The sequence below is a fragment of the Agelaius phoeniceus genome, chromosome 4, assembly GCF_051311805.1.
Source record: "Agelaius phoeniceus isolate bAgePho1 chromosome 4, bAgePho1.hap1, whole genome shotgun sequence".
Classification (NCBI taxonomy): Eukaryota; Metazoa; Chordata; class Aves; order Passeriformes; family Icteridae; genus Agelaius; species Agelaius phoeniceus.
This window is the reverse complement of record NC_135268.1, coordinates 33726350-33753566: the sequence shown is the minus strand read 5'-3', so window position 1 is coordinate 33753566 and position 27217 is coordinate 33726350. Positions and strand designations below refer to the sequence as shown.

Here is a 27217-nt window from a genome sequence, read left to right as displayed (position 1 = left end):
GAAAAGAGCCTGGCCAGAAAGTGCTGCTCTAACCCATTTCCAGCAAGTGTCTCTAACAACAAGCAGAGAAAAAAGGAGAGTAACTTTCTGCGACCATCTTTCTCTGGAGTGGCAGAGGCTATCTGCTCTAAAGTATTCACAGAAGAATAAACAGAGAAGCAGTAAGGATGCTAGCTTACAGACCCAGGAGTGGGCCCATGGGCATGTGGTTTCCAAACCTGATGGGTGACACAATGCTAGTGACCAACCCTTGAGATGTTACAAAGGAGTGATGAACACAGGTTGTGTTCCGAGAGGAATGCAGCTGAAGTGACTCAGTGCAGGGAGAAGGCATTAAATCAGGGAAGGGAGTCATAGAGCCATAGAACAGTCTGGGTCAAAAGGGATGTTAAAGATCATAATTCCAACACCTCTGCCATGGGCAGGGTCTCCTTTCACTAGATAAGGTGGTTCAAAGCCTCACCCAGCCCAGCCTTAAGTCATTCTGACCAATTTCACAAGCAACAAGGTATGTTTAGTGAACTCTTTTTTTAAAGTAAGTAATTCGCTTTCCAAATACAAGTATACTTGTCAAATATTTGCAAATAGAGCATCCCATAGGTCCCCAGATGAGGAACTCCAGATTGTGGAGGTCCTTGACTTAAAAAAAAAAAAAAAAAAAAAAAAATCAAAAAAATTTAAAAAACTCTTTAATAAAAGGGAGAGGTTAGGGAAAAAACACAATTAATGAAGTCTTTACTTGTGCTTCCATCACAGCTGCTGGCTAAACATACCTCGTCACTGAGAGAACTAAGGTGAGGGGCTTTTTCCAGTTTGGGGGAAAAAAAAAAAAGGGGCAGCAAGAAAACATTCTAACATCTCAGCTGCCATGCACTGGATATTTCTGACAAGTGCCATAGTGAGCCCATTCCTTAAGCAGTATCTTTCCAGAGGCGTCTGGCAGGGAACAGCTCCCTCTAGCACCAAAAGTTTGGCATTGAAATAACAAAAAACCAGCAACACTCCTTTCAATCGACTTCTCCACAATACTGCAAAGTACAAAAAACTACAGTATAGTCAAAAAACCAAATATATATTCACACATGGTCAGTAGGCTCTGCACACTTCCAGTCAGCCTGCAGCATTAAAGAGGGGGAAGGCAATTTAAAAAAAATAAAATCAGAATGTCAAGTTATTGTTGCTAGGTCACATCAGTTTTCCATTTATCTCAGGAAAAATTGCACTGCGCTTACTTGGCAAAAATATTCTTTATTGAAGACAAATAGCTGTTTCAACTTAATTCAAAGTGAATTGACAGAATGCAATAGTCCTTTGGAAACATCTGTGCCAAGTGTGGCAATATCCTATGCAGATTCCAAGTGCTTGAAATGAAGCCTTCTCACAAAAATAACACACACACACACACACACATAAACTTAGGCATGTAAGCTATGAAAGTTTTTGATATTCAAAACCCTAGAAAAAATGCTAAACTTCTCAATTTCTCAGGAAAAGAACTCCATCTTTAAAGGACATGAGATGCCTACACGATTTATGCCAAAGCCCCTAAAGCAGCAGCTCAATGTGAGCCCGCTGTGACCTACACCAGCAGTGCTGCAGTGTCCCTGGGAGCCACCTCCAGCTGATGCCCAGGCTATGCAGAAGTAGGCGAGTGACAACAGCACAGACGCTTCCTTGGATGCAGCTTTCACAAGGCGTGTTCCCAAATCACCACCGGAGGGCAGCCCGAGCCACCGAAACGCCAGAGAACGCCATTCTCTCCACTTTCTCCCTTCATTGTTTCCAATAGAACTTGGTCGGAGTTTGAAGACGCCAAGAGGAGCGACGCTAAATCATCACCACCACAACTGGGTAAATATTCTGCTGCAGGAAGGACTACTTACCCAAAAGCACAGAGGAACTACCAGCTTTCTGCTTCCTAGGTTTAGCTAGCCGGCAGAATTTAAAAAAAAAGAAGAAAAGGTAAAAGCCATGCAAAGCCTCAGCTGATCTTGCTGCACAAAGGTTGTGGCAACAGCTTGGGAAAACATCTCCAAACCCAAAACTTAAATGCAAAGCACAAAAAATGTGCAGCTTTTAAAGCATGTTTTTATTTAAATGAAAGCTAAAAGACTGAAATCTAATCTACACTTAAATCTGTAATGCAGCCAAAGTCATATGCTTGGGTTGCTGTGTGGGAAGTAACACAAAATTTGTTTAATTCAGTGTTATTTCTTAATTTACTTGTTTCCTTGGTGTCAGATGGATCACTTTAAACTTCTGACTGTACTTTGAAACAAAACAGACAAGTTTTAGCACAGCTCAACTTCAATTAGATCTGCAGAAACATACTGGTCTGCAACCTTACCTCTGCTCTCCATTCTAATAAAAATCTGTCTATGTTTATGCCCAGACTTTCTATCCATTTGATTTGTGCTTCAAGCATATTTGCCAGTTACACAAACCAGAGAAACTCAAACCAGAATGCTGGCCCCAAATTCATAATAGCTTAATGAAGAGATTTTTTCTTTATTAAGGATAGAGATGTGAAAATTTGCTATTTTGGACTGAAAAAATTAAACCTCTCTAAAAATTGCAAGCTTACACTGGTTTCAGTCCTGGTTTGCATTAAGGTGTGAAACTATAGGCCAAAGTCAACTATTCATCCTTGCCACAGTTAAGCAAAATCCTGAGAAATTCACTGCTCTCCAAGTAGGAAATTCACTCATTTCTGTGATGTGGCAAACAAGCAGACAGCAGCTTTCATCTTATGATAGTTTGGTTTCTTTCAATCAAAAGGAAAAATAGAAACCAAGCTAACTTCTTGATTCACGGTCTTGAAGGACAGGAAGAAAAAGCAACTTTTCAAAGCACCTAATATTCACCTGAGGCTCAAAAAGATCTGCGTGCTGAGAGTGCAATGTATTTTGAAAGGCTGATCTCTTAAAAATAACCTATCTTTATTTCACACTCAGCCAACCACCAGGAGAACCAGGCTCCAAATGGAGGGGGTGCAACCACTCCCCATCTCATGTGGCCCTACCAGACCTCACCCCAAGCCCAAGTTTCACTGCTGTGACGCCAGGAGGTCCCACCTGGTCCCTCCATGCTGATTCCTGCCACCTCCCTGGCCCCAGGGTGAGCACCTGCTCACAGGGACCCAACTTTGAGCTGCTCTCTTGGCAGCATCACACTCATAAGCTCCAGTGTTGAGGCCAGGGAGGCAACCCTCCTGCAGCCCGGAGGAGGTGGGACCTCCAAGTCTTTGATGGGCTTCAACAGACCATGAAACTGCTGGCAGGAAGAGAGACATTTCTATATGGCTGACTGAACAGTTATTCTAGCCCAGACTGGGACCTTCCCAAATTGTGATGTACTAACAAGAGCAGCAATGCCAAGTTTCTTCTTCTTCTTATTGAGCAATGAAGCCACAGCCCAAACCCAGGTTGTTGAAGTCCTGCCTCTCTTTCGCATTGTAGTTGTAGGATCCTCTCTTTTCCCCTTTTCTTCACACACACAATACCTGAAATCAAATTACTCTCAGCCACTAAGGTAGCTATACCAAGCACTTATATTCCTTTTTTTTCCCTCTACTATTGATTTAGCACTGGCCTGTCTGGCTGCCTGTATTGGCTCACTGACACCAAAGCAGTGTCAGCACCACCAAAAGAAAGAGACTGGACCACAGCAACACCAATCCCATCCAGCCTACACAAAATCTTCCATGAGCACAGAAGAGCTGTGGCCACTCCCACGTAGGTTTGTTCCCATCTGGCACACTAGAATGCCAGGCTCTCACCCAGCAAGTCATCCTCCAGGGACAGCAAGGTGGGCAGGCAGGGCAGGGACTGGGGGAGCACATGAGCTACCCCAGCCAAACCTCCCTCTGCAGGCAAAGCCTCAGGGGGACTGAACACTCACCCAAGGGTGAGCTCACATCTTGCAAATACTGACCTGCAAACCACAGGAGCAAACCACAAAAACTGACTTCCATGGTGACTGAAAAATCCAGTATTGCTGATACCAAAATCACTGCCATGCACACATGAAGATGAATATTTCATCTTCACCTCCATTGTGCCAGCAGTGGAAAAAAACCCAAACACACTCATAGCTGCTGTGCAGGAACATGCCCAGGTATGTACACACTTATCACTGAGCCATAAAGAGATTAAAAAGAAGTATTTGTCTGCAAATTTTTAACATTCTTTTTCTTACACCAGGACCTTCAAATTCAGGTGGGGGCACTACCACATGGAAAGCCTGCCAGTATCTAACCTATTATACTACCAATTTCATTTTTCTTTTTTAATGTAAGCTACAACAACATTTTTCTGCAAGCCATTCTTACTATTGTACATAAAGATCTGTGGCTTAAAATAAACTAAAGCCCAAGTTATTTGGAATAATTTATTGATGCTAAATTGGCAGCTATACAAGAAGAAATTAAATATTTAAGTGAAATTACATATGTTTAATAACCCTCATTTCATTCATACATGACTGAAATTCCATGGGCCATGTTTTAAGGAAGAACATACGTTTTGTAAATTTACCTGAAAGTTCTGGAAAATCTTACCATCTTAACCTGTATGCATTTATCTCAACTAATATGCATGATATTCCGGGAAATTTCTGACAAAACATCACTCCACAGCAACCAAGCTTGGGAATCAGCCTTTACCAGCAGGGAGCTTACAGACCATCCAGCCAACCCAAGCCTTCACTTCTTCTAGGCAGTGGAGAAGAGATAGTGTATTGATCTTGTTAGGAGTTGTTGACACACAAAAATTGTTATTTTTAACTGCACCATGGGGAGGGTGGGGATATTTGTTCTGGGTGGAATTTTTAAACTGGAGGAACAGGCAATTTTTATATGGAACTGAAGAACCCATGCATGAAACTAATCAGGAGCAACTCCAAAACCCCATAAAGAAAAAGGAGAAATCCCATTTTCCTGGGAGTAGTCCCAGTACAGAACAACAACATACATTTCCAAAGACTTAACTGAATTACTGCTTCAGTGTCAGATGCTGGAGAAACACCATAGGATCACAGTAAAACAACTGCAGAGAAATATGATGTTTCAGCAGGGTACTGAAATCAGCTTTCCTGTCTTTCAAAGATACTTTATGCTGAGAATTATTTTCTTTCTAAAGAGTTTCCCCTCAAAAGACAATTTCATTACATGCTCATTTTTGCATTTTAGATTTTTTTTTCCTAATTGAAAGTGTATAAAAATGAGTTGGGAGGTTTGACAACCCACCCACACTAACAGACTTTTAACACTGTCTCAAGAGTAGTCCAATTGATTCAACACATCCTGCTGGTCATAAAGCTTTCAGCAGAATAAAGCAAAAAAAAAAAAAAATTAAGACATTCATTATTATAATCATCCTTTAAGATGGGGGAATGAACATGGAAAGGGTAGATGGGAAATTAGAGCCTGCCATGGCATAGAAGTCCATGAGCAAAGTAATGAGTGTAGGAAATTACAGGGTAGTGCAGTGCATTTCTTGTCTGCCTTCCGGACTCTCAGAAGTCAGACAATTAAATGCTTAACACAAAAGCCCAAGTTCTCTAGTCAGAAATCCAAAGGTTGATTGCATGTCCAAATGCAAGAAAAAGATCCACCACAAAAGATCCTTCCTACTGACAGCATAGTCCATAATTATAGAAGGCACTTCAGTTATTCATCATTAAATATATATATGTATTTATTACCAGTAGTTGGAGGTTTGTATTAAGGCTGTTAAATCCATTTTCACATTCACTGCAAAAATATTCACACCTTTTGTTGCAGAGGGGATTTTTAATGCTAAGGAGAGTTTCAAATTGTTTTGAGATAGGGTTACTTATCCCATATTTTTCACTAGCTATATGAAATGACACCCAGTATACTACTAACAAAAATCAATCTTGCACTAACAAATAGATCAGTTACCAAACATGCTGGTATTTATTTTTAAACAAATACTTGTAGCAGAGACCAATTTCATGTAAGTTTATTCAGATATACAGTACTACAATGATTGGCAGCTTTCAATTAAAAAAAAATAATTTCAAAAAAATCAGGAACTGAAAAGGGAAAAATTAATTGAAACACAAATGTCCTGGAGTTAATAGTCAAAAAGTAACTCCTAGTTGACATCAAGTTGTGATGGCAGATGCACTTTAAAGGACATCAGCCTAGAGATCAACATCACAACTAAGGTGGCCAGGAAAAGAAGACCATGGTGGATCACCTAAGGCTGCCTTCCAAAAATAGGGTCAGTAGTTAGCTGTGCTTAGAGGATTCCCCAAGAGCTGTGAGAGCAAGATTAAGATATGACAGTTCTCAGATACTTTTAGTAGTGGCTTTGGGGGGCTTTTTAAGAGTGCTTAATTAGTCTACAGGTTTCATAGCAGGCAGGTTAGTATCCATGGAACCAGGATACTCACAAGGACTGTAGTTCACACAACCTATGAATAACTAAGCCAGGCAAACAACTTGCCATGAAGGAAGCACATCACTACAAATTTGACCTAGACAAAACAGTCATACAAACTCCCTTATAGTGAGCAAGGGCAATCTATTTTCTGAAAAAAACTAAGTTTCTGTAAAGCATGGTCCTGGTACTTAACATTATAGCCACAGCTGCACAGTATTCCTTCTTCAAATGCATCATTAAAAGTGTTGTGATCATAAATCCCAACAATGCATACTTCATAGCATACTGGTATTTATGGTGGATGAACACATGGTGGCCCAGATGTGTTAAATGGGGCAGGTATTCCAAATCATGAGCAAAAATGTCACAGGGACATAGAAGAGGCGCCTTTCATCAACTGATATGTGGTAATTGCTCCTGTGAACACTTTAAGCTTTCCCTTGTGAACAAACTGTAAATTCAGCCCCAGGATAAGGCAGCAATGTGGCTGAGCTGATGAAGGGGTACCCAGTAAGCCCCCTCTGCACAATCACCTGTGACCAGCTCCCTGCATCTGAAGCTGCAGCAGTCCCAAATGCCTACGTTCATCCAACTGTCCAACTTCTCAGACATAACTGCATTATAAAATGCAATGTCTTGCTTTTAAAACAAGACCTTGGAACAAACCTTCTTGTGCTGTTGGGAAGGAGCGGCCCAGCAATGAAATGGGGGTTTCAGCACTGTCCCAAGTGCTGAATGTCATCACACTCCACCCTCTGGTTTGTGCATTTCCTCCCAAAACCAAAGAAACCCCAAAACTACCCAGAAACACGAGCTCCACTCTCGTCAAGAAAAATCAGTTTCCAGGCACAATTCAATCCCAACCCAGCCAGCAATACACTCCTGCAGAGCTACCCAGAGCATCAGGGCCACCTCCACTTTGTGAACTGGAGTTTCTAGAAGCCCATGATGCCAGGGGAGACCCTGACCACTCCTCCAGAGGTTACTTGTCACAAACCACCACCACTGAGCTGGGTTTAAGCAACGAGGAGCACCGGGCTGCAGCTCCCATGGCTTATTACCATGACAACCCAGATCCAGAAACAAAGGGAACCCGCACGCGTTGAGAGAGCTCTGCTCTGCCAGAACTTACTACGAAAATATCTCAGTAGTACTATAATCAACAGAAAATACAGTGACTTGTTTTCTGTGGCTGCCTTACAATCATTTTATATCGCTGGCTTACAACCAACCAAAGCAAAAACACAAAACAAACAAAACAAAAATAAATTCCTCTTTCCAACCACAAAGGCAACAGCGAGCGTCTCCTGAAGGAAAATTGCACTATTTCTTTTTGCTTTTGAGAGTTTGGGGTTTTATTAATGGGAAATAATGTTGCTCAGTTTCTTAATGTTTATGAGTCTAAAAAAAAAAAGAAGTAGATACAATAAAACCGTAAGGAAGAGGGAGAAAATATTACACCACAATTTTGAAAGTTTATATCCCAATATACATCCTTTACATTCATGCTTTTAAAGAAAGCATTAAAATTCATTTAGACAGATAAAATTTTCCCAGAAGTTACACACACAAGATAGCCAAGAGTCATGTTCTTTTTCTTTGTTAGCAGATACATTTGCAACATATTTCAGAGCATTGCTTCCAAGAGATATAAATCTTACTCGAAGCATCAACAGTAGGTCACATGAAAATTGTTCCCAGGCTATCAGGCAAATGATCATACTGAAGTACATACTTGCATGTCAAATCATTCTTCACCCAAAAATTAATCTCAAAAGCTACTGGTGGTCACATCCTTCCAGAGCTGGCATTACTCGTCTGTGTAAAGGAGGAAAACAGATAACTAACTAAAGTTTTAAAGTACTTTCCACAGAATACACATCAAGCCTGAATTTAATTCTCATTTTCTGAAACAGAGATTGCATTTAATAACTCCAAATTATTATCTTTTGGGATTCTTTTTTTCTCCTCCTATAAGCAACGGTAGAATTCTGAGAGGGAAGTAAGTTTCAGGTTTGTTTGTTTGTTTGTTTTTAAGTATTACTCGGGGTTGAATCTATTTCCATATTTCAGATGGGCTTACTGGGGACGCAGCTCTGATCTGACTTCAGCACACACTTTCACTCTTAGAGCAGAGCACCAATCTCCTAAGAAATCTGCACTTCCAATGGGCAAACACCCACAGAGGTCTGTAGGATCATGGTGGTGGTGAAGCACAGCCCCTCTCAGCCCCCTCACAATGTAAATGCAGCCATGAAACCAGATGGAAAACACAAGCTAGTGCCCTTCCACTGCTGAATGGATAGGACTTCCATAAATTCAGGCTCGATGTTTATTCTGTGGAAAGTGTGACTTTAGTCGTTTTTTGCCTCCTTTACACAGAGGAGCAATGCCAGCCCCGGCAGGATGAGATGAAGATGCTCTCTCGGGCACTGGGTCCATCTGACACCTCAGTGAGCAAACCCCGCTTGGCACAGCTTCCTCCTCTCTGTCTCGGGCTGTGCTGTGACCCTTTAGTGGTGCAAGTCCAACAAGGAGAAGCCATGCAGGCACCCACAGACAGACAGCCTGGCTGGGGATGAGCTGGGTTCAGCCCGTCTGCCCTGCCTCTGCCTGCTAAGGGCAAGTGACACAGAGCAGCTGCAGCTCGAGTCACCCAGCACTGCCCTTCGAGGGAAGGAAGGGCTTGAGGGTCTTGGTTCAGTCTTACCTGGCTCAGCAGCCACAAGGGAAAACCATCGGAACCACAGGGAAGTTTGAAGAATACAAGAGAAATCATACAATGAAACTTCATTCTGCCAGCCCCTAAAAAATCCCTTCTGGAGGGAACAAATCATTCGGCTGTACTGTTAAACCATAGGAGAGAATCTGGAACCACCCTTCTCAAATATCCCCCGTTAGCAGCTCTAGGTAGCTCTTTCTCAGCTCTTTGAAATCCTTTTCAGCTCATCACACCTGCTGAAGGCACCCATCAGATCCAAATCCACTTCCATGCATCAGACAGCTCAACACCAAGACTTAACACCTATACCCTTTGTCAAATAGCCAGCTCCATGCTTAAACACTGCATTTGTACCACAGAACACAGAGCTGGTCACACAGACACGATTTCCACTATCACACACACAGGAGATTCCGAAAAGGCTGGAAGCTGTGAATTAAGCTGATCTGCCACATACTCTGTTCCCTGACTTGGCTGGTCCTGTGCACGTTTTTCAATAACTCTACCAACAACCATAAAGAGACAGAGATATTGCCAGATATTTTTTTGTGACCAAGGACTTACAGTTAAGAACACAAGGCATCACAAGAGCAGTGAGTGCTCTAGGCTGGCCCACAAACCATCTACTGCATTAGAGTTTAATTCCTACAAGCTGCTAGTGAGATATGTGCCTGTCACGCCACAGCTGATTTTTATTTTTTTACCGAAGTTCAAAAACGCCCCTCCATATGCTGTACTCGTTTCTCTCCCCAGAAGCCCCAACAAAGAAGGACATTAACACATGCACCTGCACAGCAGGTGGTGCAGCCTCCAAAGGACCAACAGCAAGTGTTGTGGGATTGGGAAACCAAGCACAGCGACACATGAAAACCCTGTCCACAGGACAACAGCAGGCAGCCTCTCAGAATCTTAATCCAACCCATATTAAAGGGAAAGAGGTTTTTCCAAAGTCTTTCCAGAGTAGGACCATATGTCACATGCTTTGCTCAGTGCAAGTTAAACACGTGTTAGAGATATAACATGGAATTTTTTCTTGTATAATAAAACACACCCCCTTGGTTTCATAACAGTATTTTGGCCTAGTTCTTGAGCATCATTTTTTATAAACTTTATAACCAGTTCTTGATACATTAAACTTATCAGCTGATTTGCAAACTAATTTAGACTGAGCACATGAGAGTCATCCATTTACCACATCTTAACAAGATACTGCTTATCAACTCCTGAGCAAAGGACATTTGTTCTTAAACCAAGTGCATACCTTCAGAGCAGCTTAAAATCATGTGTTGTCTCCAAAATCAGACATTAAAGGTATGCACATTCCTCATCAGAGATTACTGCTTATCTCCAGAGTCTAACGACTCACTCTTAACATTAAAAACAACTCCAAAGAGAGCTCAGGTAAGGCATGGCAGTGAAATATCACACCCCTCCCAAAAGCACTCAGCTGGACAATAGGTGCAATCTCTGCCATCGGAACATCACATTCAGCGGCAAGAAACCCTTCCAATTAGGAACCCAACTCTAAGCAGGTTTGAGCACCGCATCACTATCTAAGCATTCCTAAGACTGTACTAATAAACATGACCAAAGCTAACTAGCTGCTTGCACAGCCCTAGAATGCCCTAAAACATGGAAGAAACAAGCACCTGTCCATGTTTTTTACCCGAGTTTGCCGCAAGAACACAGGAGTGACAAACGCAATTTCAAACAGCAGTGAACCTTTCCTAAAGATACAACGGCCTATGGTGATGCTGGATGACAAAAAAATGGGAGACCATGCAGAAACACGGCCATGTCCTCCAGGAGCCAGGTGGCAGCCAGGAGCCTTACTCCAGGAGCATCTGCTGGCAAGTGTGGATGCACCAGGCTCAGCAGAGACTCTGGGCTTTGGGCTAAGAGCAAAAGGGATGATTAGTGCCAGTGACTAAGAGCAGAGGACTCCTCCAAGGGCTGGCCACGGTCACTGAGGTAAATGCCTGCAGAGGGGTGGGAGGGCGAGGCACAAGGACACCACACCTGTGGTGCTCAGCTCGAGGAGCTGAGATCCAGGCAGGTTTGTTATTAGCTCTGCCCTCCATGGCTGTCTGTGGGTACCAATAGAACTAATTGCTGTTTCTGCTCTCTGCTCCCCAGCCCCACTTGGAAGGGCTCATTAAGTCAGGAGTCAGGCAATACCCACAACAGCCTCCACTGCATTTAGGCAGCACTTCTCTGCTGGAGAAATAAGCCACAGAAACCCCGAAGAGTGAGATGCAGAAGGCAGATCCACAGGGAGTCAGCTCAGGAGCAACAGAACTGGATCAAAACTAGCTCTGTGGAAATCCAAGGTGCTTTCTGCATCCTGTTCACTAACCCCCAAGTCTAAAAATAGAGCTCAGTAATTACACCATTCCTACATCATCACAAGTTTTTCTCAGTATGCCTGCTGCCTCTCAACTAAAGCATCCTGCAGGACCTGACCTCTCTTTGAAAAATCATAACAGCACCTGTAAACTGACAGGGAAGCCTGTAAGTGTTAAGACTTCTTCCTTTGAAGACAACATTCTCAGTTAACACAGATTGTGATTATTATTTCTAGTGTCACACATCAAGGAGTGGCTTGTCTGTCAGATTTTATCTACTTAATCTACAAGTGGTCAGCAGTCAGACAAATTATCTAGTTTAACAAACCGTAGTCAGACTGCAAACTTTTCATCCACAACACAATACAAACAAGTGTTTTCAGGCTATAAAGTCATTGTTTCTACACACAAGACCCATGCAATACAGCTGAGATCTTCTGACAAAATAAGGTTTTACCTTGTCACATTAGCCTCTCTGCCTTACCTCCCTCACCATTCTTAACCCATTTCAGAAGTTTGATTTTTTCAGAAAGATGTGAGGCTTTTGGCTCCTTTGTGAAACTATCAGTTGCTGAGGACTGGCAAATACATCTACCACTTGCTTTTTCCTCATCCTTAATTCAAATAAATTAATTTGGTACATTTCTAGTGTGTTCCCTTCTGTAGTTTCAGTAATACTAGCATTCAGCCCTAACAGGCACAGAGTTAGTTGATGGTCAGCACAGAAATGAATTAGAGGTCTCAAAGCAGCTGCTAGAGGCAAAACAGCCCTAAAGAATCTACCAGGGGAGGAAAGAACTTGTCACCTCTCTTGGCAGTCTCAGATACTTGAAAAAGTCTGAATGAATCCAGCAGCAGCTCCAAGACCCCACACATTTAATGGCAAGCCAAATCCTGCAAAATCTGGTAAAAGTTCTGCAGAGTTTCCAGCTGTACTTTTAACTAAAGCTTTTTGGCACTTGTGAACGTACGAGGAGCAGCCAGGAGCTCCTAGAACGAGCGCATAAGCTGGATGTGTCCAGGAGAACAACCAGCAATGCAATCATTTTCTTGTAAATTTTGTAAATACTTTATATCTGTTCTCAAATAGGGGACCCTGCAGCTTCAGTTAGCTCAGCTGGTTAGAGCATGGTGCTAATAATGCCAAGGTTATGACTTTGATCCCCATATGGGCCATTCACTTAAGAGTTGGACTCAACGATCCTTGTGAGTCCCTTCCAACTCAAAATATTCTGATTCCTTCCCTTCTGTACTTTGAGTGCACCAAGACTGCAGTGCTTATGCTTTATATTTATCTTCCCACTGCTGAATGGACTGAAAATAAGGCAAGATTCGGCTGTGGATCTCTGTCACAAATAATAAATTTAAGCTCTCTGCAGTTTGACTCCACTTTGGCCAAATACTATTTGCTCACTTAGATTTAGCGCACACGGCGGCATAAAACCTGCCTTGCATGCAGTTTGGGGGAGTCCTCACTCATGAATGCCCTGCTAAATTGAAATTCTGCCCTGAAGGACTGAAAGATCTTTTTGCAACCTCCCAGAGACTGCCTGATGATTGCAAGCTATGTACTGATACAGCACATGTACTATGTGCTGTCTTTGCCAGCTCTGCTCGGGTGGGTACTGTACAGATGAAAGACCACGCTGACAGACAGACACAGTTGTTCCTCCAGTTTCAACAGCAAGTTTTGCCAGAGGAGATTCCCCAGAGTTACAGTCATGATTTAGCTGCCTCTGCACAGTTGTCTAACCCAGGGGTCAAGGTCTGCACTTTTTTTTACCATTGACTTGCACTTCTCTTTCTGCTTCTTTTTTTCATGTTTTTAAGAGTTAACTTACAAGTCAAGAACAGCAAATGGCTGTTTTGGGGGTTTTTGGGGGAAAGGGTTAGTTATTGAAATAGTACATTTTCATTTTAGTATATGAAGAAGCCATCGATTTCTAACCTTAAATTACAAAGCAGTTTCCTTCCAAGGATATTTTGATTTTCTTTCCCACAGCACATGACAAGACTCTAAGCTCAAGCTTTAATGCAAGAACACATACTCTCTGAAATTATTAACTTGCACTGTGAGCTTACAGAAGTACCAGCTGAGTAAGAAGTAAGAGGGTGGCTATTTGAGGTTAGCTATTTACTAGGTTAAGGTTACAGTCACACACAGGGCACGTATGGAGCACAGTTAGCCACAGAAGTGTATCAAAAGCCCATGTGCCCTTTAGGGAGCCAGCTGATAATTCCAGCCAGTTCAGGCTCAACATGATATCCTTTACTGTATCATGGGGCTGCTGGAGGTGTCAGGCAGGGTGCTCCTTTGGCATTTGGGGGAATGGTCACAGCTGTGAGGGCACAGGGACGTGACAGGACAATGCCACTGTAAGAGAGCCTACAGCTTTCCCCGTTCTGTGCTTTCTGGAAGTAGTTTTCTGGAGTAACTTCAAGGATATTAAGTGTTTGGGGACTTAACTACGGCATTTTGAAGTTTTAAACAGTGGACTAAAGCACTTTCTGAGAAGCAGGGTTGTACAACAGATGCTTAGGCATTTCTCCTTTTGAAGCTTTGGCAATAGCTGATCACCTTGTGGCACTGGTATGGTCTCACTTGGTAACTGGGAATTCATCTATGGCCAACTGGTCCTAGTTGTGGTGTAAGTGATTTAGAATTCCCAAGGGACTGGGGAACAAATACTGCATTCAATGCTGATCCAGAGACATAACCAAAGAAATAAGCACAAGTCACAGTAATAAACGAATGGAGTGGCAGCACATCTGATTTCAGAAACTTTTCAGAAGCCTTTTATAATTATCTTCATTCATTTATGCCTACGAAGTCTTGGGGAAAAAAAAAACCTTTCACAGAAGAAACCTGACTGAAATTATAAAGGTTTATCAGCAAATAAAACCTGAGCTTAAGCTTCATTTTAGATGCTGTCAAGAAAAAAAAAATTGAGTACTATACTAACTGCCTTACAGGCACTGATGAAACCTGCAAATCTGATCCAAAAAGTCAGAATATAATTCAGAGAAATGAGATAATAGGAGCTGAAGCTTCTAGCAAACCAGTCCTTCAAAGGTACATATCAAAAAAGTGAATCAAGTGAATCTTTTATTACAAGATATTTGTTCTTTTGATTGAAGAAAAGAAGGCTTTTGTACACATCCTGCATATATCTCAGTTTTTGTCTTTTGGAATTATGAATCCACTAGCTAGTTTCAAACTTTTTTTGACAGCATGGAAGATTTACAATAGAGAGAAATAATGAAGAAATTCAAATAAACTGGAAGGAACAACCTTAGAGGATGAGAATCACAAGGAAGGCACAACTTGAGAACATGAAACACTTGAAAACACAAATATTTACACAGATTCTTAAACTCACAGACTAACTCTTTAAATATTAATAAACCCAAAACTGTAAAGTACTTCATACCAACACAAATGACCTGAAACAAAAGATCAGCTTTTCCAGACTTTCTAAATTAAAGTTAATATTTAAGGCAGAGTTTTCCTTGGTCCAGTAACTAAAAGTGAGTTCTATGTTAGCAAATCCGAACATCCTACTTGCTTTCAAGCTATGATTATACTTCTGCATGTTACAAATAAAAGGTGACTGACCTCAAGAAAAATGGAGCTTCACTAATTTTGAAGTAAACACAGCTTACCCAAATTCTCAGATCTCATTTAAAAAGCCATGCTTAGATCTCTGATAGGTAACATTTTGCCCAACAAACAAGGAAAGGACTAGCCCAAGCTCTCACTGTTGGCTCTCATGGCAAGCTGGCAGAGGGCTCAGGCAGGGAGAAGCTGGAGAAGCTGGAGCTGTTGGCAATGGAAGACCAGGAAGTCAGTATCTGGCTGTCTGACAAGACAATTTTCTGGCTGTAATCTCATTCTCTTAAGCAAATTAAAAGAACAAAAAATGCTCTCATTGCCCTTCTGGTTAACAGTATTTCATTCACTTGAACAGCCTGCTGTTTGAATCCTTAATACGACTATTACCAAGAATAAGTTTTATTTCTGACCTCAAGCCAGCAGAAGAAAGTCTCAGAATTCCCCACAACACTGAGATGGCCCACGAAAGTCCAACTTCACTCCCAGAAAGTGCTTTGTTGGTGAGTGCATGCTTTATTGAAAACAACAACAACATCACATATGGAAAAAGGGTTACGGCCGGACCATTTACACAATGAACACAATAATCCTGACCAAGCAGCAGCACACAAAACTTTTCCTCTATTCTCTATTCATTTGATACTAAAAAGCATCCTAAACTAGTCTGAAGCAATTGTAAAATGCTGAAAATTCAATAATTGGCAGCAATAGTCTTGCAACAAAACATACACAAGATTTCCAAACAAGAAGTATTCTACTGCCCCTGGTACCACCACTTCTCTCCAGAACACTGTATTAATAAAGGGCACGAAGAGGCAAATCAACAAAGCCCTTTTAGTAAGCATAAGCTCTCAGAAAGAAGAGACCATGTGATTGTCTGAACTCCTAGGCACCGTTCAGCAAGAATCACGTTCCTGCAGAAATACATTATGACATTATTACAGTTCCTGATTTAGCCTCACCGTGGCTCACAGTTTACAAGCAACCACAGCGACGTGTCAGAAGATGCAGTGCAGTGCCTGCGCTCTTTAAAAGAAGTCTATATTTTTTTTTCTTTTAATATCTCCTACATGAACATTTCAACACCAAATCCCACTGTTAATATGGTTTTAGAAGGTTCTGCCTCAGGTCAATATCTTGAAAAAAAAAACACTTAGATATTTATAAGCTTTTTATGCAATATGAAAAGCAAAAGTAACCAAATAATGCATCTGGTTGTTTCCTACTTCACAGTTACAACACGAGAAAAAAAAACAGTAACTGTTTTGAGACCAAGCACAAAGATGTCCTAATTACTGAAAATCCCTCAACAAACCTAAGCAGCAGAGCAAGATTAATAGTCACAAGACTCAGAGATTAATCTATTTACCAAAGAATCTGTGCAACAAAGCAGTCTAATACTAAGATTACTGAAGCTAGATTTTCAACAAGATAAGGGTCAAGACACCTAAACACTGCAAAACATCTCCCTAATAATGACTTCTTATAAAACTAAAAATACATTCCAGAAGGAAAAGATATTACCTTGATAACTTCCATTTAATATGTCTAACTCAACAAGCAAAATGCTCTAGATTAATTAAATCGAGAGCCAAAATTACTATAAACACATTACAATGCAGGCCAAATAACAAGCTGACCAGTGAAATAAGTCCTTTGTTTTTAATTACCTTTAAAGTATAAGAATGGATGCCAAAGGCAAAAACAAAAAATTTTAAAAAAAGGCCTTACCCAACTCCCACCCTCCTACCCATAGAAAAAAAATCCTCTGTGCTGGAACAGTGTAACCATCAGTACTAAACAGCATAACCAATCAGCAAAATAATATTTTATTTTTTAAAAATTATCTATTCAACATATTCCACAATTCAGACATGGGATTCCCTTCCAAAAACGTTCATAACTGCTTTATAAGGAAAGAAAAACAACCAGCGTCAGACCTAGAACACAAACTTACCAAGCTTAAAAAACATATAAATATATAAAAATAAAATTAATACAAAATTAAATTTTTAAAAAGGCAGATGAAGTTAGCTGAGCCAAGAGAAGGCTCTGAGGTACCCAGACTGGATGACTGCCTGCAAGCAAGCATCACATATCAGTCTTCCAAATCCCTGCTCAGTGAAAGGTGGTAAAGTGAAATTCAGTAACCCAGAACCTGGAACAAGACATTTCAAACTAGAAATTTCAAGGGCTACTGGAGTTTTTGTTATGTAGATTGTTTAAAAACATTCAGTCCTCTTATGAAAGAACTCAGCAAATTTTATCACTTACACCACTTCAGATGGCTTTCAAAAGACAAACTGGCTGTCAGCTACATGTATGCTACAGAAGACACCAGAGTTCCTGTATGTTGGTTGATCTTTCCACACTTAATTATTTAGTCAGAGACTTCCACTTGCACAGATTTCAAAGGCATGTGCTCTAAAAAAAAGAATATTTCACAAAAAAGACCTTAAACCAACCTAGCACTGTTGCCACTTGAGTTTGCACTAAAGAAATAAATGCTCACTTCTAATGCTCCTATCATCCTATAGATACATTTACCAATTTATATTTTTTTAATTTGCACAGCATGAACTGGATGAGAAACACCTTTCAGCTCCTAAGAGCATGTGCTACATGAGGGGGAACTGCACTGAGCTGCATTCTGTGCTTCACAGGCTGTGCTGACACCACTCAACACCTGACTGAAATGGCACAGAAAAAGATCTCCTGGCTGCTCATCCACAGACTTCCAGGGACCTGTAATGAAGCTCAGACGCTTTCCTCAGCCTGGGAGAGCTCTCCCATGAAGACAGAAATCATTCCTTCCATCTAGGGCATCCAACAGAGGGGAAAAAATGAGAACAGAAGGTTTAACAATCCATTACAGCTCCCAAATTCCATGCTGCAGATTCAGAGGTCAGCCAGCTGGTCCCAGAGGAGCATTTCCTAGCTGAAAACTACCACCAGACAGTGCCACCCACTCCCCACTGTCATCTTGTCAACTGTCTGCCCCAATGACCTGGTGAGCACTGGACAGAGGCACCTGCTGACAGCACCCCTGGAATTTTCCCTACAAGCTGAACTTATTCAATGCTCAGGCCTCAGTCATCAGAAATTGCAGGCCTGTGGAAATTGGTATTTTTAATGAGCCAAATGCTAAATACACTATAAGAATCCATGAGCAAACTCAAGGCTATCCTATGACTGTAAGCACTGATAACTTCTTCATTTACACCTAGCTCAAGAACCAGCTGCACCAGCCACATCTTCCATTTCTTTTGGTGTTAAATAATTATTTTTAATAGTGCTTTTACAGTAGGCCTTCATTTTCTCACAGTCTAATTAACCAGGAGACATGAAAACAATAGGTCTTCTTGCATGCAAAGACAGAGGATGCAGCTGCTTCCACCTATAAATAAGATGTTGTTGTATCAGATGTGACTGCTATTGTTTCAGCAGTCCATCGGTTACATGAGAAGATTAGAAGTAAGGGTCAAGGTGTATTTTTTCCTTTCTTTGAATTGACAGGAGCACTACCTCAAAAGAAAAAAAAGGAAAAAAAAACACAAAAAAACCCACCCAACCCAAAAAGGTGAACAGAAGAGAAATACAATAGTTTATACAAGTCTCATATTTTCCAGGTTCTTGGCATAAGACAAACCTGAGCTGTAATGACAGAAAACACTGAACAGTGGAACTAGTTTTGTATTTTAATAATAATTTATGAGATTATGAAGCTGTCACATACTGCACATCCACTGATACTTTAAAAACACCTGTGGGAAAATGTAGATCTGAGCTTTCATTAAGATTTTTGTAGTTAATGGCCTATCTGCACATATTGACTTGTATTCAAATCATACTTCAGATTTTCAAGAAGAAGCATAGAACAAAAGCTTGTATTACTCATCAACTGAGATGGCAGCTTAGGAACATTTTATCAGGAACATGAGTTTAGGATGGGTTTAACATATATCACACCCCAATCCAATCCACGGGTACCCAGTACTTTAGGCTCACTCCTGAGTGATGAAAAGAACAGGGGAGACAAAAATAGGGAAGCACAAGAAAATCCAAATGCTTTCAATACTGCTTTGTGAAACTGCATCTCAAGAAGAGAAGGATGGATCCCAGGATCATGAGTAGTAGAAGATTCACAAAGAAGGGGAAAAAAGAAAGAAACACTTCCTACCCTTATCAGATAATAGAACTTCACTGATCCATTCTCAAAGATTTCCTCTCTGATGTACCTTTTTCTTGCAATGACACCAATTATATTAAGCCATACCACCCCCTAATCCAAATTAGCACTATCGTAAATTAAATTGCATTAGAAACACTCAGACATTTCATCAGTACCTTTACTTTACAAAAGTATAATACAAGCTTTTCCTGACAAAAGTGTAATAAAGTACCAGTGCTGCACTGGCTGTAATACACTCACCATTGGGATTTGGCTGCTCCATGTGTTACCCTGAAGCTGTTGGTGACAGAAGACAGTTCTGCTTTGGAAGAACAGCAACACTCCTTAAAAAGCTTGTTCCCCTTACCAAGATGTCTTCTAGTTCCCTCTTCCCAGCAGCTCCTACCAGCCAGGCTGCTACAGGAGGGGTGTGCCTCCAACCTCCAGAGAAACCTCACCCCTCAGACAAAAACATTTCCATCTTTCATAATGCTTCTAGAACACACACTCACAGGCAAATTCCAATCTGGCTCCAAATTCAGGGACACCTGAGCTGAAAAATACTGCACCTTCCCACACAGCCTCAATTTAAGATATACATGATGTGTCTTCCTATATGTATATAAGGAAGACAGATAAATACAGATATTCCTCAAGCTGTATACGATCTAAGCTTCATACCACTGTGGCAAATTTGAATTAAGTTTTGGGTTTTCTTCATGGACTTGAATGACAGGCAAGCCTTCAGAAATATGGAGGGGGCAGCAAGCAAAAAAATTAACTAAAAATAGGGTTAGGGAGAAGAATTTTCAAAAGCACTTGAGGCAGAAACAAGTGTTGCAGTCAGAATGAAAACTAAGCAATTCTGAGTAAAAAGCACAATCTAACAGACCCAGAATGTGCTCAAAATTTAGTGAATTCATCATAAATATAGGAAAAACAACTCTGAGCACAATTCTGTTTTGCTTTTTAATCTCAAAAGTTTACATGTCTTATGTTGGAAGAAACTTTCTCTTTTGTGCTTGCTAGCAGGAAACCCCTATTTTTACATTCAAAAGTTCCAGAAGCCTCCAGCATTAATTAGTGAATGCGTTTAGCAGAAAAATGTGATTTCCATCAACAGTAACAAAGTGACATCAATATTCACCGAGTGTTTTACACTATTTTTCAGGTAACTGAACTGCTTTTTTCTATTAAAGAAAAGCATTAAGGGCTGCTAACAGCAAGTTGTGCTGCCTGCACACACACTCATGCCTCCAACAAAAGTTCAAACAGGGAAACAAGCCTAGACTCAAAACTGAAGTCTGAACCAATTCACAGAGCCACAGATTACTGATGATCTACTGCCCTTTTAGTCATGGCTAAAACCCTTTGGAAAATCCTTTTAGTGCTGAATCACACAATCTACCAACATCTGGAGCTATCATAAAAAAAGTACCATTTAAAAACAGGCTAAGTCACTCACTGGCTTTTAAGGGCAAACTATATGCACATCATACAACTCAGAATTATTTAAGTTCTCACACCATTTTTCAGAAAGGAGCAAAACTTTCCAATTCTTCTTGGAAAAAATAACATTGGAGTATCAATTAAAGTATCAAAATAACATTGGGGTATCAATTTTCATAGCTTACACATACATCAGTAGTATACAGTAGCTATACAAGCTCATCAGCTCGACAGCTTATCATCAAACATTAACTTTTACAACAAGGTATTAAGAGTCTTTACATCATAAAGTTATCTTAACATAATACTTACTTGCCACTAATCTTTTTCCTGAAAAACGTAATCTTATTTTTGGAAAACGCCCTGGACAAGGTTTCAAAAGTGCATTTTTAAATAATGTTGTTTGCTTGTTTTCCCAACTGCCCATCGCACACATTTCACCATTTAAAAAAGATGCTATGGTAAACAAAGAACACTACAACACTCATGAAGCATCATCCACCATAAAATAATAAAGAGGTATATTTCTGGTTTCAGACCAAGTTGACAGAAGTTGTATTAGACCAAAGGAAAAAAAGATTATTGCTTTAGCATATGCTCAAAGCACAGCAATAGTATGGTGGGTCTACTTTAACTGAATACCAGAGAAGGTGTTGCAGCACCAAATTCATAATCTGAATTAGGTACCATACACAACATGACTGAACTGAGTACCTACAAGTCCTTTTGTAAGACTGCTCCCTGTAACAAGGCCATGCAACATTCTCATTAGAAAGAAATATTTCAGGCTGTCCAAATTTATAGCTGCCAGGTGACTTCTGGGCAGATTTTAAGGTAGGTATTTCTTGTGTTCCAGTATAAAGAAACTCCTCCTCCTCCAATTTTGGTTTTTTTACCTACTCCAACCACTACAAGCATAAAATAGGCAAAGCCATATATCGTATACACTGAGGTTGCTTTGTTATGTATGAGCTACTGCCAAAAGAAAGCAGAGCTGTAATAGCCACTTAAAATAGAGAGCATAATTGGAGCAAGTCAGCTGCAGCAACAAACACAAAGGCACGGGGGTAAAAGGAAGCACCTTCCTTACTGCATAAGGAAATATCACCTCCTTCCCAGCAAAACAAACTCTGGAGAAGAACAGCTCCAGCAGTACAACCCCTCTGAGCACTTCCACCACAGGAAAGACAGGATTATGAAAGATCATGAACTATACTGTTCTCCCTGCTTTTTTATTTCCCAAAGGTATCACAGTACCAGCAAATTAAAGGAGCAATTCCTTCCTCCTCTCCTCTGCACGGCTCCCAACCCCCACGGACTTGCTACACAAATGTTTACGTAGCCTTTTGCATTTATATATTTTGATTGATTCTGCTTTAGAAAAAGTCTCATACTACTTCATTGTCTCACAAATAGCACAAACATTTAAGGTCAAATTCACTTTGTACTTGTATTTGGGATTTGAATGCTGAAATGGTGGAGACTATACAGATTATTACCAGCCCTACAACCTTTCACTGGATTTGTGCTCAATGAATAAGCAATTGCAATTTCTATATTTTGTGTACAGTGTGCAGTTATCATGCTGCACACTGAGTAGTTATTGTCTTTTAAGATGAAAATGAAAACTTGCTATTCCAGAATAAGAACAAAAAAATGCATCTTTTTTTGCTTGTTTATGAATTTTTAATATTTTTTTTTAGCTGAATAGGCACTATCTTCTGAAGGGACTTTTGTAGACCTTCAAATTTAAATTTTCCCACTCATATTCTAGAAGACAGACTTGCAAGTGCAAAATATTGGAATTTAAGGCTTACTGTTACTTTGCAGGAGCACACTCTGAGAAATGGTTTGACAGAGGTGTTTAATATCCTCCATAAAAAGAAAATCTTCTTGCTCAACTAATTCAAGGTTTTGCACTCAACCTAGAATCCCAAGATCAGAGACACTACATTCATTTTAGCAAATGAAATTAGGTTCATTATCTTCACTATTAAGTGCTTGAACATTCTTCAATTTCTTTAAGAATAACCATAATTTTATCAAGCCACTCTTATATTGTTGTTCTTTTTATAATTACCAGATGAATTGGGAAAAAAGTTACTAAGTCATTTTACACAAAATTGAATACTTGTGTGAACAAGTCTACACTTCTCTCCTTATCTGGCATCACCAATACTTAGCCTACAGCATTTGCTTTGGCTATGACAGCTATATGACAGCTTCCTTCTATGTCCCAGGTAACAATGATTTTGAAAAAAACACTGACAGAATCAAGGCAGCCTGCTCATAAATTTGATTTACAAACACCCAAGGCATACACAGATGCAATTTGATCATTTATTTATACCTCAGAAGAAAGGAAGGCATATACTGAAGACCAAGAACAAAATGAGATACATGGCTTTTGCATCCCTATTTTGGCAAAATCTCTTAACTTTCAGCCAGCCCGTGTTTACATCCATTTGCAGGTGTTTCAGTGCTCAGATATTACCAATGCAGTTTCAGAATTCATTCTGCTACACCGGTGTCTTAAAAGAGTGACGACAAATCTTGACAGGTATTTTTGAAAAATGTATCTTTACTACCTTCCCACACTGCCAAGAACTCATCTCCTCTCTTCCTTTGCATAAGCAGCTCCATAACAGCAGCCAGTTTGTCACCCAGATGTGACAGAAACTAGTATCATCATATATCAAATGGAGCTGAAAATTGCAAAGCAAACTAAACATCCAAAGCTTCCTCAAGTACCTTAGTAGACAGTAAGGAAAGAATCATAGAATCATAGAATGGTTTGCAGATGAAAGAGACCTTAATATCAAGTTCCAACACTTCCAGGGATGGGGCACCCATAACTTCTCTGGCAACCTGTTTCAGTGCCTCACCACCCTCAGAGTAAAGTATTTTTTCCTAATATCTAAACCTACTCTCAGTCTGAAGTCATTCCCCCTTGTCTTGTCACTACATGCTCTTGCAAGTCCTCTCTCCAGTTTTTTTTGGTAGGCTATCTTTAAGTACTGGAAGACAGCAACTAGGTCACCTCAAGTCCTCTTTTCCAAGCTGAACAGTCTCAGTTTTCTCAGCCCTTCCTCACAGAAGAGGTGCACCATCCCTCTGATCAACATGGTGGCCTCATCTGGACCAACTCCAACAGTTCCATGTCCTCCCTGTGCTGGGAGCCCAGAGCTGGATGCAGGGCTCCAGGTGGGGTCTTGCCAGAGCAGAGGGGCAGAATCCCCTCCCTCCCCTGCTGCTCACACTGTTTTGGGTGCAGCCCAGGACACGTGTGGCTTTCTGGGCTGGGAGTTCACATGGCTGGCTCATGTCCAGCCTCTCACCCACCAGCACTCCCAAGTCCTTCTGGGAAGGGCTGCTCCTGACCTGTCCATCCCCAGCCTGGGTTGATATTGGGGATTTCCCCAACCCAGGGGCAGCACCTTTGTCTTGTTAAACCTCACAGTGTTCCCATGGGCCCACTTCTTGAGCTGATCCAGGTCCCTCTGGATGGCATCCCATCCTTCAGGTGTGCCAACTGCACCACTCAGCTCAGTGTCATCTGCAAATCTGCTGAGGGTGCAACAGGGCTGTTCCAAAATGTTTAATGGGAGATTAGATATCATCTTATTTATATCTTTACTAACAGCCATGAACAAAACACAACACTGGATGACATGAGAGGTAAAAGAACAGCCATTAGGAGGGAAAAAAAAGGATACAGAAGTGTAAACAACCAGATGCAAAAGACACAAAGGACAAAGGCTGATGTTCTAAATCTGAGGGGCTGATCACGCCCAGGTTCACCCATTCTTGGGGGTTCCAGTGGGTCTGTCAAGTGATGGGCACATACACACAGGGCACAGAGCCCCTGCAGTAGCTTCACTGAAATACAGCACATAAGGAAACAGTCTTGTCAACTATTATTATAATATACAAGAATATAGGGGTTTTGATCAAATGTAGAGGTCACAAGGAAAATAAAAGTCATTACAACACACAGGTAACAATATACCCAAAACCCATGTTTTTCGTTACGTTTGGTTACGGGTTTTTGCTGCTTTCTTAGACAGGATCCAGAAAGACAGATGGTTGTGACAAACACCACACAGAACACCATTACCACTGTAGTGCCACATAGAACACTTGTAAATATGGAGAACATAACAAGTTCCAAAGAAACACAAAATCCAAATATTTAATATTTAGTTAAAAGGGAATACAGAAAAGTAGTAGAGAAAGGTATCACTGTAATCTTTTCATTATTAAACTTTTTACCAAATTATGCCTATAACAAATGAAAGCATTTTAAAAACCAGTCATACAATATGAAAAAGCATTTATGAACTAATAAAAAACAACTTGCTTACTATTTGATAACATGACAGTTTTGAGAGCCCATAATGTAGCCATGAGAGAAGTAAACACTATGATAACAGCAAAACCACTTGAGCCTTTCTACAAATTGCTCTCAAGATCCAATCTAGCCATTTCCTTCAGATTAATTCAAAACCAGGAGAGCTGCAGAAAAGAGTCTGTTCTGCAAGAGAGTATTCCCAAAATGCCAGCTATGGTAAAACACAGGAGAGGTCACAGGCAATTGCAGCTCTCCAGAAATAAAGTTAACTAGAATATACACAAGGCTATTAAAAGACAAAGCTGACCTAGTAACACAAGCACCACAGCAATGGGAATTTGGAAAGGAATACAAACAGTTTAGGAAATACTCTGCTGCACAGCAGTCTGACACAGCAAAAGATAGATTTAGTCACCCAGTGGCCTCTTTTATTTCAGTCCTAAAAAAAGCTCAAGTGTATCATGTAGAAAAACAAAAAAAAGCTCTCATTAATAAATCAGTATTTGATTGCTTAGATTTGGTAATACTTATACTACAATTTCTATATACAAATTATTATAATTCATACATGCTCACCCACATATACAATTCCTAAATGCTTGTAACTTGAACAACAAGATCAAAATTCTGTATATTTTCTTCATTCTGTTTTTAATAAAGGTTACATAAACCTTTCTGTCAAGGACAGAAACAAGGAGAAACCTTTAAAAGAATGAAATTGCATGGAGTTAAATTTGTTTTCTAGAAGTAATAAATATATCTGCCTTCTCCTAATTTGTTGTCCATGAGGAATCAGTAACGTATCAGCCATCTGCTCTTTATGAGAAAACACCTGTAGGGGATGGTACAATGGCTTGCATCATTGGGCTACAGCTACTTTAACTATTTATTACCTCAATAATTAGAATGGCTGGCTTTTAAGATTATGGTTATCCTTGCCATAAAATAAAAAAGGAACAAAGAGAGAATGTGACCAAGCACAAGCATTCTACCAAGTCAAAGAGCAGTAAGCACAGTGTATTCAACTATTTGTAGTATTGGGAAGATTTGTTTAAAAAAACAAAAAGGGAAAAGAAAAAAAATAAAATCACAAAAACCACTATAACTGAAATACTAGCAATGTTTTTGTTGGTTTTTTTTAAATTCCAATTCAACTTCACTGCCCATTTTAGAAGAGCAATTTGTCAGCAGAATAGAGGGAAATTAAGTCATTCATTTCCTGCTATTAGTACTATTAGCAGGCAGAATGGTGCCCTGCCTTGCTCAGGGGAGTTTAATAGGTAAAGGTTTATACTGCATACTTTAGTGGTTGGAATAGCAACGTGGTTTAACAGAGCAGGTAGGAAGTTTGTACAACTCACCGAGGGTAATGCTGCCCGCTGCTCAGTGCTATCACTCACTCCTCTCCAGCCCCTGCCCTGTGTCTGTCCCAAGCTAAGCTGCTTGTTTTCAGCTTAAGAAACAGGGCATGTAGATGGGAGAAGTAACAGACACTTGGGATTGCACTCAGGCGTCAATCTGACAATTATGAAGTCAATACTGCTAAGGAGAGAGGTATCCCCAGTTCCTCATTCTTTAGTACCAGCCCAGGCACGGTAATTGGTTTCAGGATTCTCAAACCAGTAAGTTGAGTTCCCTTGGATCTCTTTGCCATCTCAGCTCTGGCACATATCCTCCCCTATTACCCTTCCTACCTTTCGGCACCACAACGAGGAGGAGGAAGGTGACATGATTAACCACAGATCATTCTCTTCCATGAGGTGAAACAGAGAAATTGTATCTCTTGCATACCTCTGAGACAGAGACCTTTTTCAGCCTTCACCCACACCCTGAATGCCATGAGTTACAAATAGGTGAATGAACTCTTCTTGCCATTAAAGCTTTCAAAACACCCCACCATAATAAACATGCCTACCTCATGGTGTCAGTAAGAACAGAGTTGCACAGACTGCAATGACTGAATTAAAACAGTTGAAACAGAAGCAAAGACTTCACTGTGTGCAGTAGAGCAAACACTGAACCTAATGTAAGTGGGGTTTTTCCACTTCCACTTAATAATTTCTATTGCAAGATTTTTCTCATGAGCATATTTTAAGTTTAAAATGCCCTTTTTCCACCACTGTTCATCAGCTGCCTGTGTCAAGATTCATTCTGTG

The 27217-nt window shown here is 40.5% G+C and overlaps 1 protein-coding gene across 8 annotated transcripts in view; it reads right to left on the bottom strand.

Moving 5' to 3' along the window:
- Nucleotides 1–27217, bottom strand: part of RAPGEF2 (Rap guanine nucleotide exchange factor 2) — a 184525-nt gene that overhangs the window by 129110 nt on the left and 28198 nt on the right. The window contains exon 1 of one of the 8 annotated variants that reach the window (XM_077177253.1): nucleotides 19523–19848. The exons of the other annotated variants lie outside the window; for them this stretch is intronic. Coding sequence (XP_077033368.1) covers nucleotides 19523–19525 — 3 coding nt within the window. The 5' untranslated portion in view covers nucleotides 19526–19848. Of the gene's footprint in view, nucleotides 1–19522; nucleotides 19849–27217 lie in introns of those variants that run through there. 8 annotated transcript variants of the gene reach the window in all.